At 37.3% G+C, this 21,621-nt stretch overlaps 2 protein-coding genes across 2 annotated transcripts; both read right to left on the bottom strand.

Annotated features, from left to right (window-relative positions):
* Nucleotides 1–216: 216 nt before the first annotated feature.
* LOC135649640 (NADP-dependent D-sorbitol-6-phosphate dehydrogenase-like) lies at nucleotides 217–3,914 on the bottom strand. The gene is made up of 6 exons (XM_065168215.1): nucleotides 3,623–3,914; nucleotides 3,313–3,407; nucleotides 3,105–3,222; nucleotides 2,886–3,018; nucleotides 813–1,032; nucleotides 217–629 (listed from the first exon to the last, which is right to left on the bottom strand). The coding sequence occupies exons 1-6, from the start codon at nucleotides 3,897–3,899 to the stop codon at nucleotides 399–401; spliced, it is 1,074 nt and encodes a 357-aa protein (XP_065024287.1). The 5' UTR covers nucleotides 3,900–3,914; the 3' UTR covers nucleotides 217–398.
* Nucleotides 3,915–4,236: 322 nt separating this feature from the next.
* Nucleotides 4,237–13,744, bottom strand: LOC103998853 (probable 1-acylglycerol-3-phosphate O-acyltransferase). The gene is made up of 9 exons (XM_009420458.3): nucleotides 13,529–13,744; nucleotides 10,676–10,912; nucleotides 8,989–9,035; nucleotides 8,122–8,240; nucleotides 7,883–8,043; nucleotides 6,461–6,570; nucleotides 6,268–6,367; nucleotides 4,817–4,940; nucleotides 4,237–4,729 (listed from the first exon to the last, which is right to left on the bottom strand). The coding sequence occupies exons 1-9, from the start codon at nucleotides 13,708–13,710 to the stop codon at nucleotides 4,601–4,603; spliced, it is 1,209 nt and encodes a 402-aa protein (XP_009418733.2). The 5' UTR covers nucleotides 13,711–13,744; the 3' UTR covers nucleotides 4,237–4,600.
* Between the last annotated feature and the right edge of the window lie 7,877 nt (nucleotides 13,745–21,621).

Below are 21,621 nucleotides of genomic sequence, written 5' to 3' on the forward strand. Positions count from 1 at the left end.
AAAACCAAGCTGTTTTGATCCAAAAAGAAACATTCTTTCTGGGAGACACAAACATACTCCTTGCAGCATTGAACTTTACGAACAACTTAGTCTAAATCACCCAAATAATAACAAGTCCCAAATGCAAAAGGGCTCTCCTACCTTTCTCATAAATCAGGTAGTATCTGCAATTTAAGACTTAACACACAAAATGCTTAACTACATGAAATGCCTTGATACCTGTAAAAGAGCCTTTCATATTGTGCAAACGCCAAACAAGAGATTTTCAAGTTTCTAGAAATTTGTGAGAAACAGCATCATTCAAATGGGTACACCACATTTTATTCTACTGTTTGGAAGACCAAGGTGTGGAAGTCAAAGCAATCATCTTCTCCAGCAAGCAGTTACAATCGTTGGACCTATGCATAGAGATCAATGCCCCAAAATTTGGCGGGCTGGTTAGTTCTGTACTTCCTGTCAAAACCCTTGATCTTCTCCATGTCCTCATCTGATATGACGAAATCAAACAACTTCAAATTCTCATGCAGCCTATCAATCTTTGAGGTCTTTGGTATAACAACAGTGTTTCTCTGGACGCCCCACCTGAGAATGACCTGCGCTGCTGTCTTGTTATATTTCTCAGCCAAGGTCTGACAAATCCAATAGTAGAGAAAGATCATGTTACTCATACCCAAGAAAAAAAATACAAAAATTATTTAAGAGAATTTCGATGCTTAGATAAACTAGAAAGATCAATTCTCCATTCCTAGGGATGATAAATAATTATCCGAAGAGAATAATAATGTCAACATGAACAAGGAAAGATGCTTCACCTTGATGACTGGATCATCGAGACAGGAAATGGTACCAAACCATTCAGCATTAGCAGCAGCACCACCTATAGGAGTATGTGCAGTTACACAGATTCCATGCTTCTGGCAAAATTTGACAAGAGATTCACGTTGGAAATATGGGTGAGTCTCAATTTGGTTCACCGATGGCTTGATTTTGGAGTATGCCAAGCAGTCCCTAGTAAGAAAGATATCATAGTTGCTGCACACAGGTAGCAGCCTAATCAGGGCCACATATTTTATATATCATAGAAGCCTAGAAAATTAGAAAAATGCATCATTAACAATTCATGAATATACATGTTCGGTAACATCATGTTGGAAGTTGGCTCATATTAAGGCACGTAAAGTTGATCAAACCGTGTTATGTTGCAGTGAATAAAGTTATTGGGAGAAATAGTGCTGGGTTTGTGATACCAAAACCACCTTTGTTCATTGGCATGGACCATGGTAGGTGTTGAATTCTTTAGGACATTTATAAAGAATGAACACAAACATAGGATTCTGGTACGACAAAAAACTGATACAATAATATGTCAAAACCTGAAAAAATAGAATACAGTACGGTAGGACACAACAATCAAGAACATTTACTGTACGTATCCCATATATGATAAAGCTTGACATTTATATGCTAGACCCTGACAAAGATAGCATCCAATACATATGAAATATGAATACAACAAAAACAATCGAAGTACACATTTTTCTTCATGCTTCAAGGGGGAAAAAGTATACTTTATGATAGATTTGTGGAGGGAAAAGGTTAGATAAAAGATAAAGAGAGAGATGACATACAAAAAAGAAAGAAGAGACAGAAGAGAAGACCTATAGAGGGTCTCCATTGATTATCTTAATTAGGACTTACAATACCTTACTTTATAGACTATTATCCCTTCTCCTACTTCTAAACAAACTTAAACTTCACAGGCTTAAATGGAAAGTTAATCACACTTTCCCATAAAATTCTCTATTATCAAACTCTAGTTCTTAAACTGACTCTGATTATAAGAAAAAGCATAATCTGTCCTACACCTATATTAAAACTTCACAACTTCACTTTTGATTCTGAATAGGACTTTAGAGACCATATAACAAAAATACATATATTGTCTTAGACTGATTAGATTTAGATCTACAAGCCCCCATCAGCAAGAAGGATGGCTGTTACTCAACTAGTCTTGACATGTGTTTTAACCTGGAGATAATACTTTTGGAATGACAAAGGAATCATGAATCCACTTCTTCACTAAAGTGGCCCCTCCTGTCTCTTCAAGTTGGTTCAACTACGATGGTTAGAGATTAGGATAAGCATAATGAAACTCCTGATCAAGATGCTTTTAAGGTGATTCAAAGGTGAGTTCGATCGTGTAATATTGGGATCAAGATTTTTTATCCTTAATCTTCGCCAATTGGCCAGCAATGTTAGAGCCTTGTGTTGACCCTAGCAATGGACCTAAAAGTTCAAATTGCTAAAGTACACATCCTTTAGGCAACGGTTTTGACAAACATCGCAAAATTGTTAAAGTTGGCTCGATAATTGCAATCCTTGATCTGATGCATTTTCCGAAGGAGCTTGCTTTTGTTGTTACTTCCATATGGTCATTCAGGCACATATAGGGTTGGAGTTGACATCTCTAGGAGTCATCCATATGTCTTCGAAGGTCTACATGGTTAGTTAGATTAGCCTCCTCTTGCTCTTTGGTAGGCTTCAATCCTTCAATTTGGTATTCTTTTTCAATATCAATTGAAAGTTCAGACACAAATTCCTACCAGGAATGGGACAAAAGGCCAGTCTCAAACCCGCCTCAAACGTAATCTAACTAATATGTCAAAAATCGATGCATAAAAGTTATTTAATCTGGCCTATTCTTATAATTTCATGCTTCATGCTTCATGCTTCTTGTCATCGATAATTGTATATGTCAAAAGATCTTACAAGTTGCATATCAAAAAAAAAAAAACACATATCATTGCATTGCTAAAAGAGCCAGCATTCGTAAATGAAGTACAAAAATCAATACAAATAAAAGAGAAGAAATGCTATCTCTTCACCTGATTCCGATGCTCCGAACCAGTCCCATGGAAACAAGATCTTCCATTGCATGCCAAGTGGTCTCAAGTGATATGGTTGTGTCTATGTCTAGCACACCATCTTCACCAAGAGCACTAGCAGTTGTTCCAACCCCTATACACATATATGACTATATTCTGTTAAAGTAGGTCTCAGCATGCTAGTGTTAGAAAAGTATTACTCTGACATAAGGAACTTACCAGTATGTCTCGTAGCCACCGGAAAGTGAACAAGGTAGAGATCAAGATAGTCTAACTGGAGTTTCTTCAAGCTGTCCTTGCAGGCCTCGAGGACATGCCCATGATCCGAATTCCAGAGCTATCATAAACAACAGATAGAAAAGAGAAGAGATAAATGAAATACCGTACTGCACCGAGAAGCTACGCATTCAATTAATGATTTATCGACCTTGGTGGTGATGAAAACGTCTTCTCTTTTGACAAGCCCCGTACGAAAAGCTTCCGCAAGCGCTTCGCCAACCTCAGCTTCATTCTGGTAATCAGCTGCACAGAGTGCATGTTAGTTAGGAATCATCTTGGTATCCCAGTAAGCCCATGACTGGGAAAAGGGTGCCTGCGCTTATAGCCAGGATAAGGTAGGAATCGAAGACCGCCAAAAAACATAGCAGAACCCGGCGCCAAGAGCTAGAGACGGGATCATCATCACGATATCAAAAACACAGGGATCCGCCTGTGGGAAGAGAACGAGAAGGCATTACCCGCACAATCGAAGTGGCGGTAGCCGATGGAGATGGCGGAGAGGATGAGATCTCGGATGGATTTGGACTCCATCCGCCACACTCCGAGACCGATGATGGGCATCCGATACCCGCTACTCAGTGCGATCGCCTCCGCCATTTCTAGCTGCTGCAGCCGCCGACAAAGACGACGATTCCCGTCCCTGCTCTCCGCTTGTTGTTCTCGCTGCCCTACTGATGACAACTTGAAGCGGCCGGCGAGGGAGGGAGGGACGAATGGATAAGAATGAGACACCATCGCGTATTCAAGAAGTGCTAATTACGATAATACCCAACCGAGCCAATTGAGCGCGCCGCGGATTAAGTTAGGGTCTGTCATTGAATGGGTCTATAACAAAACGTCAAATACGTCTCATATTATTGTCTATTAGAAGTTCCAAAAGGTTTACTAATTATTGTTTTGAAATATGATAAAGGTTACAATGTTCGACGTGCTTTTTTACATTTTGATCCATTTTTATCAATATTTTTTGTACAAGTATAAGAATCTTAATAGATTGGCTTAAATATTGAGGATAGAAAGACTCGTTTCTCTAAAACAACGTACCCAACGTTAATTATGCTACTTCTAGATGTAGGGTGTTCTCGTGCTCATGAATATATTTTGCATAGGCAATAAGATACATCGAACAAGACGGAGAAAGACACAATGCCATCGAGTCTGACCTCGACTATAAAACAAATCAAGAAACGCTACATGGCGTTGATTAAGCATAATGGGTTAATCAAGAACCTAATATTCACTTCTCTGCCCACGCCAAGTCTATTTCTCCCACGCCAACTTTATTTGACAGAAGTAGCAGCAGCAGCAACTGGATAAACAAGCCTTCCGGTAGTCGTTGTATAAGAAGAATGTTATTCACCAGTTCTTGTATGACTGAGTGAGCAAATGGGTAAATGCACACCATTGAACCCAAAGCTCATGCAACATGCAGCAAGCTATGCACTTGTCAAGCCTTCTGGTAGTGATTGGGTCTCTGCATGATCTGGGGAAAGAATTCTGCGGCAAGCATAGAGGACTGCTGAGTGGAAACCAGCTGGATTATCTATGAATACAAAATGTCCTGCCTGCATTTCATGAGCCACTATTACTTGAGAATCATCTGTGTGAGAGAAAAAGAAAACCAAGATACATATAGGGAGAGAAAGAGAGACCTGTGGAACCCTTATAATTTCACAAGGAACTTTCATATCCTTCCGTGCTTGCTGTGCCCCTTGATAATTCATCCAATCTTGATAACCATACACGAATGTAGTAGGGATTTTCCATTCAGAGGCACTGCATTCAATAATAACATGCACATTAGAAGTCGTTCAGTGTGCAATTTAATGATCCAATAACCAAAGTTTCTTTTGTCTACTAATTCCTCACAAAGTAATCACTTAACCAGAAGGAATATCTACCTTGTAGATTGAATGTATCTAGCAAATCTAGTTCCAGGAGTTAAAAAAACAATATGTCAACTAGCACCTCCTAACCCCTGAGACCTCTTGTTACCTTCCCATTTAAGGTCAGGAAGATTGCTCACTTGCGATCTAAGAGACCAGGGTTCAAGTTTTAGAAATTGTCTATCTGCATATATTGATCTCTCCCAGACACCACATTAGCGGAAGCATCATGCACCCATATACAAACCACTTTGTACGAAACCTAGTAGTCCCAGTCTGACCACCCTTTACCTCCCATTTAAGGTTGGGAAGGTTGCTCATTTGTGATCCTAGAGATCAAGTTTCAGAAATATTCCATCTATGTATATTGATCTTTCTCGGAGCCCACATTGATGGAAGCCTCATGCACCTATGATTTTGTTGTACAAACCACTTTGTAGGAAACCCAGCAGTCCCAGTATGAATATAACAAAGCATCCATAGAAAGAGATTTCTTGCCAAATCTTCTATTCGTGCTGAGTGCATATCCAACAGCCAACAAGAAACAGATTGCAAAAATGGCCATCTAGAATAATGGAACACTTAGATGGAAGTGATCATGTAATACTAACAGAAAGGATGACTACTTATTGGTAACAAAAGTAAAATAGAAGTTCAAACACAGATTAGTCATATGTGATGAGTAATTACTTGTAAATATGAACCGATATCTGGTGTTCCTATCACTATAGCTGTCTTAATGCTTCAGGCAAAAAGAAGGGCATGATTTTATTACCTGACAAGCTATAACAGATGAACTTTCAGTATGAGGATGACTGACATGATTATTAGCTCAATTCTTCAGAATGAATCAAGAGCTATGGAGAAAAATCTAAAATGTAATCGACCAATAAAATTACTGCCTGAGATGATTTCCAACATCTCATATAGGTTGATCTTATCCAGAAAAACATGGGTGGGAACTATACCAAAGAGCACTTGGGTCAACTCTTGTTCAAAAGGCTTTTATCCTTTTTCAATCTCCAACTATTCTGAAAATTTCTAAAAGAAAATAAAGACTTGCGATAATTCAAATAAAAAATAAACATAAGATAATTTTTCCAATAAAACAATGTAAATACCATATGGGCAATAGAAGTTTAACAGTGCTCACATTCTTAAAATGTTTGAAGCAACTTTGTTATCTGATTTAGTAGAATTAAGCATCCAACACTAACCTTTGCAAAAGAGGCTTCCGTGCAAATGCCCCAAAGGAAAATATGTACTTCAAGCACAATTCACCACTTGCCTTGGCAGCTAACGTATGGTATACATAATCTTCAAGAACAAAAGAAGATTATTTGAACCTGGCTAGCGCAAGGAAACATCAAAATTGAGGATAACTTAGCTTTTGAATTAGCACCTAAATACCTGTTAACAATCTAGACTCCTCTTCAGTCAGCATATCACCAGTTGAATATGAACCAAATCTTGCACTTGTATATCTCCGCACCAGATCTGGGCCCCAAGGACCTAGCCCTCTGTTTGACAGTGACAAAAATGTTGACATGTGAAATTATTTGATGATTATACTTGACTACTCATGGAACATCCTTATGCATCTCATGGTTCTAGTAATCTGACTATTTGCCTGATAGATGCAATGGTTATTTACCAAAATGAACTTCCAGAAAAGATTCAAATAACAATATATAGATGACTCATGCAGTAATAATAGCCACTTGTCAAACTAATAGTGACGATTAAAACAAAGAAATATGAATTTTACTTGTCATGATGGCAATACATCTAAGGATTAAAAATCAACTCCCTTCAGGCTCACAAAGAACACAGTGATGTCAACAAACAAATAGCAACATGTTTCCTATGGCATCAGTACAACAGAGAAACAATCATATAATAGAAAAAAAGAACAATCAAATAGGAAAAAACAGAAAGTAGAAACCAAATAAGTGACAAAACAACCTACAACCTAAAACTTCTAAAGACTACCTCAATAAACATCCTATACAAGGATTAACCACAAAAAAAATCCTCACCTCCTCTTAAATAACACATACCATTCTAACTCAAACTAAGACAGGTAGGTTATAGAAATGAAAGTTGATGTACTGAAAACTTGGTGTAGTTAACTTGCTCCTAAAAACTGAAGAAACTGTAAGGTATAGTTAGAGGCAAATCTTTATAATCAAAGGAGTGCAACAAAATGTAGAAGAAATGACCACCATAAAGATCACACAAAGATGAAGTAGGCTTTGAAGTTTGAACCAGATGTCAATCATCAATTGTCATGAAAGTCCAATATTATCAGCACAAATTTCCAGAGGCTAAAAGAGACAAAACTGGCAAATCCTTTAATTTTGAAAATTAGAACATGAACCATAGTGTCACCAATGCTTGAGGAATCATTTTTCAAAACAATATCATGTCTAAGAAAATCTATACAAGTGTGACTTATTATCTAGCATAACTGTGACCATCAATCATCTTATGTGACCACAAATTCATGAATTTAGGTCACAGCAAAGAATCCATCTATATACATATATGCAAAATCGCAAACCAGTATAATTCAAAGTATTTCCCATGTTTGTAACAGAAAAGAAATTATAATAAGAACACCTGTAAAATATTAATTATATACTACACAATGAATAAAAAAATGCCCTGGAAATGCAAATGTCATAAAACACTATGGTTTGAAAAGCAAATGCACTCCTTTTGACTTTAAAGGACCAAAAAATGCAAGGAATAGGGGATACAAAAGCATAAAAGACTTTGTTGCACAAGAACAAAATATCACCATTGCAAATAGAAAGTTAGAAACTATACCGGATAACTTTTTGAGGAGTCACATTTGATTCCCAAAGATGATTCAGAATAACCCCTTTCCATGTTGCTCTGAACTTGGTAAGCCATTCTGATTTCTGTTCTGTCTCTGATGAGAAACCAGCAGGACCAACCAAAATCAGGTGTTGCACATGTTCAGGATGCTGTACACAGAGCAAATAAAATGGTCTGTATGAAAGAGAATCTGAAAAGAAGATCAGCTCAATTTAAAGAAAAATTACCTTCAGAGCATATTTTGCTGCAACATATCCTCCAAATGAATGTCCAAGCAAAATAAACTTGTTGAGATTTTTGGCTTTACGCCATTCCTCAAAAGAATCTATGAACCATGTCTCAGTTTCTGAAAAGTTGGAAGTGGTGATGAAACATTAGAGAGACTTCAAATAATTATAAAAAAATAAAAGTAAAAAGAGAAGACAAACTTTTTACAACAATCCATTCATAAACTCACTAAATCTTATTGACTGATAACCCAAAATTTAATTTATTGTCAAACAAAAGTTTTCTAGAGCATCGAATGCAAAAAAACTGGTAGGGGCCCAAGCAAAAAAGAAATTGAATAGGTTATAAAGAATATCTACAACTACTAGAAGAAGAAAAAGAAATCAACAAAGTTGATCTATTACAATTAATTAAACCATCAAGTCCCACTGTTAGTTGATACGATCTCTCAAATTGCTAATGGGACTATTATGAGTAAGGTCCAAGAGGTGCAGGTATTCTGTGAAATTAAAAGAGGATTAGTCCAAGGAAGTCAAGACTTCAGAAGGTTGAATGTCCACTCTTCTAGAGAATCATGGAAGATGATTGATGCAAAACATGCAAATTTTCATTAAAAACAAATTAACAATCACACTTTTCTGCAAAATAACATAATGAGTTTGTGACACAAGACCTTCAAGTGTTTAAGTTATTTAGATTAATACTTCTAAAATAACATTTGATCAGCCAACTTGTGATTTATTGCTAAACATTTTTAACTTTACTTCAATCAACCTGTTCAAATTTCCCTAATTAAGTGCAACAAACAAAAGAAAGTTACTAGATTCATTATAGCAGAAATGATTACTTAAAAGGCTTGCACCAACCTTCTGTGCTTTTACATGTAAAGTCAGGTCGACTTGATCCACCCCAGCTGCAAAGGAAGGTAAATTATACATGATATTGACATGCACCATAAATATTTTGTAGAAAAACCAAAAAAGAGAAATGAAAACAACAAAAGATTAGCACACATATCTTGCAACAAAAAGGATAATACATGATATAAGCAAAGATAGTTCCATGGAGCTAAACTTTCAGTAAAGATTCTGTTTAAGAGACAAAAGAAAATCCACAAAACATCCAAAAATAGTGTACATTGCACATTAATACAATTCAGTATCAGTCTGCTTATAACTCACGCAGATCAGACCAGGTAAAATTACCCAGTCCACAACCCTATTGATTATTGAAACAATAAATGTCAGCTCGTACCTACCAATACAAGTGGCATTTCACCTTATAATTTTAACAAAGCCTAAAAGAAAAGGAATCATAAAGATGCACTACAACCCATCCAATATTCTCTTCAATCTAGTCTTTCTAGAGGCAACAAACAATCCATTATTATGTCGGGCTGTACAAGTATTGGAAATGCTAATGCAATCGTGACATAGCATTAAAGAGTGATTGTAAAATCCAAAGTCTTCAATTTCAAATAAAACCTACCGGGCGGTATTTATTTATTTATATATATAATATGCATATATATATATAATATATATATATATATAATATATATATATATATATAATATATATATATATATAAATCTGCGATGTAGACGTCGCCCGTCTTGTCCACACGTGGGGCGACATCGCCTCATCGCAGAAAAACGAGGCGACGTCGCCCCGCGTGGGGAGAAGAGAGGCGATGTCGTCGAGGCAACATCGCAAATATATATATATATATATATATATATATATATATATATATATATATATATATATATATATATATATATACACGCAACGTCGCTTCGCGTGGGGGAGAAGAGAGGCAACATTGCCAAATTTTTTTTTTCACTTTATATACACACACACACACACCGAGCGGAATACCGCTCGTTATACAGTACCGTACCATATCGAGCGAATCTCGAAACTCCGGTATGGTACAATATTTCAATCCTTGGTAAAATCACAATTACAAGCAATGAAAAATTAAGGATACAATTAAAAGCCAACATTTTCTTATAGAAAGATGCCTAAAAAATAAGTATTTTCTAAGATAAAGATACTAAGATAGTCAAACAAACAAGAGAAAGAGTAAGAAATAGCTTCCAAGACAAAATGACTCCATTGCAACAGGTTTATAAAGATTGTTAGGTGGAGGATTTATAAAACCAGACGTTTCAGAATAGAAGCAACAAGAATCTATATTGACAAAAGGCTTAAATTCTTCACTTAAGGAAAGAAACAGTACCTAAACATGACCTAGAAACTATAGCTCAGGGGAATGGGTAATAAGAGCTAGTGTCCCAAAATTGAGGAATGTCTAATTTTATGCTATCTAAGTAATATACTTTTTCACAAGGAGCACTTCTGACATTTAGGATACATCAAGTATTGATAGTCTTGAACATTTAAAATTTTAAACCATAAGCTGGCAAAAACTGTTACAATTTCCACTAAGGAGAAAACAAACATTTCTCAAAAATAGAAGTATCAAATAAAAGAAATAACACAGACAATCTACTTTAAATTAGTTGTGATAAACAACAGTACAGATTACCCAAGTTGATCAATGGCGATCACTTGAAAATGAGTAGCAAGAGCATCAAAGTTTCTGAAGAAGAATCCTTGAGAAGCACCATATCCATGTACCATGACAAGGGTGGGAGCATTCTCCTTGCTATCAAATGTAACTGTATTAATAAACCTTGGCTCATCGCTAGAAGATCTGAACCACCTAACTTTTGATCCTGGTGGTCCAGGCCCAATATTGACCTGCTCTTGCTCATACCCTGTCCTGAAACAGGCAAAGAATTTCATGTGTAACAAACTGATATTAAAAAAATAAATCTAGAAGAATAACTAAAACAGCCCAACTCATGCAGGAACTCTACAAAGCTATATAAAAAGACTACATAGATTCTAGTCAGCTTATTTTAGAATTATCCCCAAAAACTTGTTACCCTTGCAATTATGGATGGCACCTACATCAATGGATCAATAATATGCAAGATAGTAACTATAAACATGACATTTCAGATGTCTAAAGTGTTAAATACCAATAATTGGTTGCCTTGAAGATTTTTTTTTTTTTTTCAAGTCCTGTTATCAAAATTTAGACTGCATTAAAACAGGGAAGGTGGTTAAACCAATGATATTATATGGCTATTAGGACTGCTCTTTTAATAATTCAAATCATTTCAGAAGAATATGGTTCTTAGATTGGTAAAACTGAGGCTAAAAAATATGAAGTATGACAAGATACAAGACTTATGATTGTTTTTTGTTAAAAAATAGGTCCTAAGGATGTCAAACTATCAATACTAGAGAAAGGATGATTTAAGACTTCAGCAACATTACATGCGTAAAGGAAGAAACTTACAGAGTGCTTATTATGAAATGAAGATCAAGAAAAAATAAAGGAATTATTTTTATAAAATTTTAACAAACATTCTATATATGACAGCTTTAGAGAGAAAATAATGGCAAGTTTAGTCATCATAAATTTGTACACAAAATAACGTAAATGAGGTAAAGGGAACTTTAAAGATGAATAAAATGGAAAGTTTGGCACCTAATGCTAACTCTGTTCATTTTTTGAGTTTAGGATATAAAAAGAGAGTTTGAATGAATAGTTCATGCTGCAAAATTTTGAGAATTGAAAGGTTGTGTGATAAATGAAAGAGAAGCTCTTCTGCATACTATACAAAAACAAGAGAGATATCCAAAGTTGTTCAAATCATAGAGGAACAAAGGTAATGAAACATACTTTGTATATAGCTTTCATCAACTTAAAATAACCTATGTAGAGTTCCCAAATATTTGTTGCAGTAGACTTTGATCAAGGTACGCATGCTATTGTCAATAGAGCTAGGTATAGTGAGTCTGCTATATCCATAGAGTTATACCAAGGATCAACTCTAAATCTTATATTTTTATATTGATAAAGAGAGAACTTTCTATATACATTCAACATAGACATCATTGGTATATGTCATCTGCATATTATTTTGATTGATAAGAGATTACTTGAGATTAATTCTAAACTTAAATTAATATTAAGATGTACGGGATTCCCAGAAAAAGATAAAATACGAATTGTTTTCTTGAACAAGAATGTGTACCTTGAATAGATAGTAAAATGGGGGTAAATCATTTAAGATAATATCAAAATACTCGAAGGGGACCTTAAGGTGCCCTTGTTAGACGAGGTGACTTGATTCAGACCAGTGTGCTAGAAATGAAGATTAAGACCAAAGAATACTTTATTAAAACTGGTAGCTCTTAGTTTAACTAGGATTATCGTAGCTCTTATAGTTTAACAAGAAGGATTATCACCCTTCCTAAAGCACAATGGGCCAAATGATTCATATAGCTAATTCGAAATTGTTGGGACATAAGTTGCAGGAACCATAATTTTCATATTTGCAACATGCCCCCACACAGGTACATTATGTGCCAGCAAAAAATATCAGCATAAGGAGTGGAGTAGCTTAACATAGGCACTAGAACATTGTAGTGGTATGTTAGTAATCTCTTGTAATGTAAAGTACCAATTTGAAGGTGGCATAGGAAACCATGCAATAAGCAACCACACAGTCTGCCATTGACTCAAATGGGGATATGCAACAGTTAAAAAGTAATTCATGCTTATGCCGACCATAATGATTTTCATGGGCACTTCTTTCTGACCCGCATACCCATAGTAGTGTAATAGGGTATAGTCTTACTCTTAGACCATGGTGTAAGTATATCCTTCACTAATTTCCAGTTAAATATGTGGTTCTCTTGTTAGTAAAGAATTGCAACAACCTGTATCAGAGGCATCACCAGATGGAACCAAACCATTCATTCTGAGTGTGTCATTTGTTCTCTATTTTTACCTTGAATAAAATATTCCAAACTTTTACGCCTTACTTGCAAGTAATCGTTACTCAGTCTGATCAATCATCCGGTTCAATTTCCAAAGAGAAGCATAGTCTTTAACATATAAAATAGTTTGGTTCAAACAATCACCGACCAGAAGAATAAACAAGTAAAAAGTTCCATTTATTATCCAATTGTGACCAACACGGTGCATCAGAAAGCAAAATTACACAAAAGGTCTATACTACATATCCTAAAGATCAAAATTTGACGATCGCTTCAAAAATTGCAAGTCGTAATTGCCGAGGATATTAATGCAAAGAGACACTAATCTATCGTATGGACTAATTCAGATCATAAATTGTTGTATAGTCAAAAACGGAAAGCAATTGACAAATAGGCAAAACATCACAACTTCCGACCCAAAAAAGAGAAAGAGAAGGGGCGGCGGGCGGGAGGGATCGTTTTAGCAGGAGAAAAAAAAAGGTTAGGGCCAGGGATTTCTTCAACCCAAAAAGAGGAAAACCGAGAGCCGAAGAGGACTCACTTCACAAGAGACAGAAGCCGCTTCTCGGCGGCGATGATGCGGTCGGTGGAAGTTGGGATCCACCGGAGCACCGTCGGCCACGCCCACCTTCTCCATGCCGTCGTGGACGAAGAAGACTCCGCCGAGGCGGTCCTGCCGATCTCCTCAGCCATTCTCGCTACCGCCACGGCCCCCCTGCTCATGCTACCACAACCCCTTGGCTCTCCATCTACCGCCTCGTGCCCTTATATTGATCTACTTGTTCCCAACGTTGACGGAGACCACCAATTACCGACTTTGTTTGAAACTGCGGAAGCACGACGACCACATTAGTTTCCTCACTCAACTACCGATCGGGGGAGGCGAGGCAATTGGTGGCCACATGGGCCCATGTTCGGCCTCATCACAATCTCCGTTTTCCACCAATCTCATGGTACGCGACAGGGTAGGTAAGAACTCGTATCCGAAACATTTTGGGAAAGACGGGTGGGAAAAGAAACATGGCTTTGGAAAATACTTTCAGGAGAAAACCTGGCCTCTGATTGGACACAGCAGGAATTGAGAACCGGGTCCCATGTGGGGCCCCACCAGCGATGAGTCAAACCTGGCCTCTCATGGAAACGCTTTTTCTTGTTGCGCAAGCCATTCGGACTGACGAATAAGAATTGAAGACGGATATGCCTTTAATGCATCAGGGAATGCATCACAAATTGATTTCTTGGGATCGAGATTGACGATTTCAAATCTTCATGAGACGTGAGAAATATTGACTCTTTGGAATTTTACCTGCTCAATTATACGTCTAATCTTCCCAAATCATTTATTGGATTTATTTTTATGAAAGATTCCCAGATCTTACTATCAAGATTCTATGATTCATGTTCACTTGAGGGAGGAGATGTTTCTAATAATATATAATTTCTTTTCTTTGGGGAAAAAAATGCTCATAAAACATACCATTGGAGAGAATATTTGTATTATGTAAAGAGCCATCACAACTTTTCTTCTAGTTTTACCACATCGGAGATCGAGAATAATTGAGGGTCGGATTTGGTCGTATTGGAGATTAATAACACTTGTTGATTCAATCGTATCGAAGAAAAAGAACACGTCATGATTAGATTTTATTATATTAAAAGTTTAAGCTAAATTAGTTGTATAATTAGGTATTTTGTCGTTTTCCTCTCATTGGTTGTTGTAACGATCTTTGATTCACTTTGATTATGATGTATTGTCCAATTTGATTTGACTTTTAATGATTCGATATCATTATCTTGATGCCCAATCTTCTTCGTCCCATTATACGCTTCCATATTGTGTCAATAGAACCAATTGAGTAAGCTAAGGGTTAGATAGAGAAAGTGAAATGATTTTTGATCGCTCTGGTGGAGCATCAATCATATCCGACTTTAGTGTTAAGCTCTTAGATATTGATTTGTTTATCCAACTAAGTTTTTCTTATCGGTCCTGTACGATAAATCACTAATTTTAAGAAACATAAGTTTAAACTATTATCGTCTTAATATCTTGACACATTAGGATAATAAAAATATTGATAGAGAACGGTTAACGGTCAATCATTATCTCATACCTATCATCACATGAAAGTTAGCTTAGAAAGAAATGATCTTAGTTATCCTCCACTTATTCGACTCCATGGATAATAAATCTAAGGGAGACGATTCAACCATATATATCTTTTATTGTTCACATGGACAAAATATGAAAGGGGAGTATTGGAATAGTTATAGGATATCCCTTTTATAGACTAGATATAAAAACTAACCTCCAGTGTCGTGCTGAGGGAGTCTCTTTTCAAGAAAAACTCATATCTTAGAACAGACCTAGTACTAACTTAAACATCGAAGAAACTAGGTCGGGAAACTTCTCCCAACATCGGTCTTAGTGCAAACGACGTATAGAAAGCTTGCCCCCCTCCACTTTAGAGCCACCTCAGAGCCACTCATGAACCACATTGGAGGCACCTACACCTTGGGTTTGGACCATGTTAGATTGGGCCAGATGTCGACAATGATTTACCTTAATATTTTGGAGCTAAAAAGAGGCCTAATGTCGTAGGAACGTCCACTCATCAATCCTCTCAACGAACATCCACTCATCACTCCTCTCAATTAATGCTCTAATGAGGAAGCCTTACCTTCAACCCACAACACTTTTACTCATTGGGGCAATTATCATTCTTCTCACTTATCGATGTATTTATTTTGGAACAAATGCCAACGAGATACTTGCGTCTATTCAATGACTTAAAACTCTCACCCCCAAATATGAATTATTGAAAAATCTAGGGTAGTATCATATGCGTAACGGAAGAACGAAAAAATAAAATCCCAGAATTTTTCGCAGAAAAAGATTTTCATCATCGTACAAAGATTGGTGCACAAAAATCCACAAAATCAAAAATTATGTATATATAAAAGATATCGTATGTCCTTGAAAACTTGTATATCATTATCAATTGTTCTCCTCTTTAGCAATAATCCACACGACAAGCGTTGCGAAGATACTCCTCAAATAGTTGCACAATCCTTATTTCTATACGCACTACGCGATCAAAAATGGGTTGAACCTTTTTACTATCCACACCTCTCAAACTAGGGCTGTTAACTTACGAGGAGAGGAAGAGAGGAGTATAGGAGGTGACAACCAGAAAGGGTCTGATCTATATCCCTTTAGTTCTCTCTTATTTATAGAGATCCCTCTTAATTTAACTCTAATAGATCATGCTCTATTAAGTACTAGATCTCCATCCAACTACCCAAGTCTCTTAGATTAGTGGATATTTACCCAATAATCTCTCATTGGCTTTTATTGGATCTTATCCATAAGACTCAATAATTCAAGAGCTTATTGAATATCTAATAAGATAGATGCTCTAACAGATATCTCATATACAAACATCTACTCGTTGTAATACCTACCATATGTGTGTGACCCTCTAGGCCTAATATCAAGCTGGCTGTAAGTTATACATGTCAAAACTCCTTCTGATTTAGTGAATTATTATTTATTATAATAATTTATTTGACTCATCTACTATGAACATATTAGGCCACTATACTGTAGTCCCCGAATGATATAGGGGAATCTAATTTATTAGATATGTCTATCCTTAGTTATCGTGTATCTATAATCCCTCATCCATCTAATATACATCAATCAGTGTACTCATTCTCCAATGAGCACTTGCACTATGTCCGTAGTGTCTCCACATGAGTAATTATGAGATCAACTGCCTCCATCATATGGACGGGTATACAATACACTAGTATGTCCAGTTATCTCGATGTTCCTCTTGAGTAATATATGACTGAGATTATTTGGAGTCTGTGTGTAAAGGTGAATTGGTCTCATTATTGTGATCTCATCGCGATCTGATTCTCATTGTAAGATACATGGATATCGCTATATATGTAACAGGCAACATAAAGTGAGAAAAAAATGTCAAATAATTAATAAGCAAAAAAAGTGTGTATCATATCAAACGTGGCATCGCTCACGCGATTGGCTTACAGGGCACATATGACTAGCACGAACTTGAGCCACCTGCTTATCCTCGTCGAGGTATTTCTGAACATCACCCATCAAGTGCAAATGTTCACAGCATGATGTAGGCTATCGTCTCGCTCATGCCTCAACTAGCCCAAAAAGTGACACTATAGTCAACACCTCAACTGCCACTAACGTTGACACCCATCGAGATCCCCCTAACCAATGTAATTTTAGCATCTTATAATCGCCTAAGGCCCATAGAATTGCCAGCTGAGGGAGCACCCTGCTCCCTAATCATGGAGTTCAATGCACCACCACCCTATTCTGGCCAAATCTGAAACCCAATTGGCGGATTCGATGAATAACTCCCTAAGGGTTTAGTTGTGGCAAATGAACCAATGCTTATACGAGATACGATGAGAGTTACAATAGTCCAGAGGGGAGAGTCTGTCAATCCCATCTCAAATTGGTCCCCATTCACTCAGAATATCCAAGAGAAATCAATCCCAACAAACTTTCGTCTCCCATCACTAGAGGCATTTGACAATAGTATCGACCCGATATAGCACACTATCACCTTCCATGCCTATATGTCATTGTATGGTGCCTCATATATCATGATGTGTTATGCCATCCTAACAATGTTAAGAGGCTCAACACGAGAATGATACATTCGATTGAAACTACTCTCGATCGACTCCTTTACTTAGCTCGTAAAAGAGTTCGAGCTCTACTTCCTCGAGAATGTATACCCGAAGAAATTGGCGGTAATACTACTTAGACTCAATCAAGGGCGGAAGAGACACTCTTCAACTTTGTCACTTGATTCAGTAACAAAATCTAAGGCATACAAGAGCTCATCTGTCACTCGTGATTCAAGCCTTCATGATAGGGCTTAGACTCTCTTGTTTTTTGGTCATTGGTGAAGAGGTTATCGATGACAGTACCATATGTACTCCAAAGGGCCAACAAATATATAACCATGGAGGCAATAGTCTTAAGTAAGCATAAGGGAGACACACAAGAGGTCACGATAGGAGCAACTATTATAAGTCTTGACCCCGAGGTCACCATGATAAAAAAGAAAATTGACTGACCTAATGAAGAACATAAGGTAAAGAAAAAATAACTAACCCGAGTTGTCTCGCCTAAGGTCTGAGTGGACTCGCTTGAATATGACTAGAACCGAAGTCTTTTTATGTATAAAGAAAAAAAAGCTCTTGAAAGATTCTCAACCAATAAAGACACCATTAGAGAAGAGAAACAAATTTAAGTATTGTCGCTTCTATAACAATTATGGTCATGACATAGAAGACTATCACAATTTGAAAGAGCAAATTAAAGAACTTATTTATCGAGACACATCGGGAGGTTTGTCCAAAGGCACCAGAAACCTTTGCCTCAATCTTAGGGATCGGTAAAGAGACAGATCAACATCTTCATCGGTGGACCTGCCTTGGTTAGAGATAGCTTCTCATGTTATAAAGTCTACGCCCGAGCTACCTTCGAAAAATGCTCAAGGTTTAGATATGACTCAGAAATAACCTTCAAGGAAGAAGAGACAAAGTACCTCGACCCTAACCACAACGATGCCTTGGTGGTCTTTGTGATGATAATTAACGCCCGAGTGAAGAGGATCAAGACTGATATTGGTTCACTAGTGACTCCATCTCTCCTCTTAGGACTACGAGCCTGCACATCACATTTGGTAACGATTCTTATTCCAAAATGATGATGATTAAATTTATAGTAGTTAACATTCCCTTGGTGTACAACACGATCATAGGCCAACCCTTGCTCAATAGGCTAAGGCAGTGGTGTCAACCTACCATGTGGTGATCAAATTTCTAACAACGAAAAAGGCCAAAGAGTTGAGAAGAAACCCGAGGGAGTCGCGTTAGTGCCATATGATGATGGCCTCTCTATCAAATAAGGCTCGGCCTAAGGTGCCATCGATCGACCCCCAAAATTTTGCCAAGTCCCTCTCACATCTAGAGTTGATGGAGTCATTGATCAAAGTACTTCTTGGACAATGTCCCCCACAGCGAAGGCACATACCAAATATGCTCGAGATGCACAAGACAGAAAATTTTGATCCATGTAAGAAGAAATCCGCTATGGCAGAGGCACATACCCAATGTTCTTGAGATGCATGAGTTGGGAAAATCTGACCCATGTGAGAAGAAATCTATCATGGCTGAGATGCAGGCCAAATGAGACCGAGATGCAAGTCGAGAAAACCCAACACGTGTGAGAAGAAATACGCTATGACGAAGGCAAAGGTCGAAAATGGTCAAGATGCATGAAGTCGAAAAATCTAACCCACGTGAGAAGAAATCTGCTATTACAAAGACATATACCAAATGTGCTAAATAAACATGAGTCGAAAAAACCTGACATGTGTAACAAGAAATCTGCAACGATAGAAGCATAAGCTAATTATGCTTAAGATGCATTAGTAGGAAAAACCCGACCCGTGTGAAAAGAAATCTACCATGGCGGAGGCACAAGAAAAATGTGCCCTAGATGCATGAGTCGATAAAACTCAACCGATGAGAGAAGTAATTTGCAATAATAGAGGAACAAGCCAAATGTGCCCGAGACGCATGAGATAACAAAGACATAGGTCAAATAAGCCCGAGATATGTGAGTCGGGAAACCTAACTTGCACTATGATATATCCGCAATGACGGAGACGTAGGGCCAAATAAGTCCAAGGCGTATGAGTCGGAAAATCCGACCCTCGCCAATATAAGTCGACCATGATTATTCACGTGACCAAATGAGCATGAGGCGTGTGAATTGAAAAACCTGACCCACATCAAGATAAATCCACCATGGTGGAGATGTAGGTATAAATGAGTCCGAGGTGTATGAGTCAGAAAACTCGACCTGCACTAAGATAAATCTACCATAGCAAAGGTGTAGGGCCCAATGAGCCCAAAGCGTATGAGTCAAAAAAACCCGACCCTTACTAAGATAAATCCACCATGACAAAGGCATAGGGCCAAATGAGTGTGAGGCATGTGAGTTGGGAAACTCAACTGAGGTCAAGATAAATCTATTACGACAAAGATGTAATGTCAAATAAGTCCGAGACATATGAGTCAGAAAAGTCAACCCATGCTAGGATAAATCTGGTACGATGGAGGTATAGGGTCAAATAAGCTCGAGGCATGTGAATTAAAAAATTCAACCCATATCAAGATAAATTCACCATGCTAGAGGTGTAGGGCTGATAAAATCATAGAGCTTTATCTAAGAAAATAGATATGGATTTGATTGCTTTAAGGGAATCAACCTCCAAGTTAGGTTGACGAACTCCTAAAACGAAAATACACACTAAAACGAAAACACACACACACACACTTGTTATATTAACGGACTCCTAAAACGAAAATACATATTAATATTAAATCCTTAAAATTAAGGAATCCTAATAAGAGCCAAATATATTCATGGTGTATAAGTGGGGAAACCCAACTCACGCTAGGATAATCTCACTATTACGAAGTCGTAGGGTCAAATGTGCACGAGGCGTGTGAATAAGGAAACTCGACCCATGCCAAGATAAATCTGCTATGACGACACAGGGCCAAATGTGTCTAGGCGTATGAGTTGGGAAAACCGACATGTGCTAAGGTAAACCAACTACGGTGAAAACATAGGGCGAAATATACTCGAGGCAAATTAGGGAAAACCGACCGATGCCCATAATGCCTTCTTTACACTATAGAGGAACAAGTTGGCGATAAACCTGTTAGGTGAATTGAATATCGTGCTCATGACCCCTCAAGTGTGAGCCTTGAAGAATGCCTTGGGGGGTGGCGGGACAAATGATAGAGAACATGTTAGCGACTAATCACCATCCGACACTTATTGCCATGTGGAGGTTGGTGTGAAAAAAGGTCTCAATCACCCTCCACATGTTCGCCCCAGTGGACAATAATCCAATGGGGTGATTAGACCCTATCTCCCCCCATCGCCCATGTGGACAAAACGTTAAACGAGGACGTTGAGGCAGTTGTAGGTTGTTCCTTCTATAAATCTAATATAAAAGTTAACCCTCGGTGCCGTTGAGGGATTATCTTTTCAAGAAAAATCAAAAACTCTAAAAAGGACCTCAGACTAACTTGAATGTTGGAGGGACCACGTCGGTAAACTTCTCATGACATCGGTCTTAGTACAAGTGACGCCTCATAAACTCGGCCCCCCACCTTGGAGTCACCCAAGAATCACATCGAACCTACTTCGGACGCTCCTAAGCCTTCAGGTTTGGACCATGTCGAGTTGATTCGGACATCGATGATGATTTACCTATATTAGTTTATTATATTTTTCTAAAACAAAGATGATTTTTTAGAAATATTTGTATTTCTAATCCTTAAAATATATTATTAAATAATATAAAAAATAAAAGTAATTAATCATACACTATAATAATAAAAAAATTGACAATCAAATTAAATTCTATATTTAATTTTAATTATCTAATCTAGATTTTTTTCTAGAGCTTTTTTTAGACCATATGCATTCCCTTGTGTAATACAATATATATTTATATTATTTTATTTACTATTTCAGTAATACAATATATTGTT

Source organism: Musa acuminata, chromosome BXJ3-9 (assembly GCF_036884655.1).
Source record: "Musa acuminata AAA Group cultivar baxijiao chromosome BXJ3-9, Cavendish_Baxijiao_AAA, whole genome shotgun sequence".
Classification (NCBI taxonomy): domain Eukaryota; kingdom Viridiplantae; phylum Streptophyta; class Magnoliopsida; order Zingiberales; family Musaceae; genus Musa; species Musa acuminata.

Excerpts from the sequence above, each read along its gene's own strand:
- LOC135649640 (XM_065168215.1), bottom strand. The coding sequence starts at position 3,899 with ATGGTGTCTCATTCTTATCCATTCGTCCCTCCCTCCCTCGCCGGCCGC. Across the intron at positions 1,033-2,885 it reads GTTCGGAGCATCGGAATCAG|CAACTATGATATCTTTCTTA; the intron begins GTGAAGAGATAG and ends ACCTGTGTGCAG. Across the intron at positions 630-812 it reads TCGATGATCCAGTCATCAAG|ACCTTGGCTGAGAAATATAA; the intron begins GTGAAGCATCTT and ends TGGATTTGTCAG.
- LOC103998853 (XM_009420458.3), bottom strand. The coding sequence starts at position 13,710 with ATGAGCAGGGGGGCCGTGGCGGTAGCGAGAATGGCTGAGGAGATCGGC. Across the intron at positions 9,036-10,675 it reads ATCGCCATTGATCAACTTGG|CTGGGGTGGATCAAGTCGAC; the intron begins GTAATCTGTACT and ends CTTCCTTTGCAG. Across the intron at positions 8,044-8,121 it reads CAGCAAAATATGCTCTGAAG|CATCCTGAACATGTGCAACA; the intron begins GTAATTTTTCTT and ends CTCTGTGTACAG.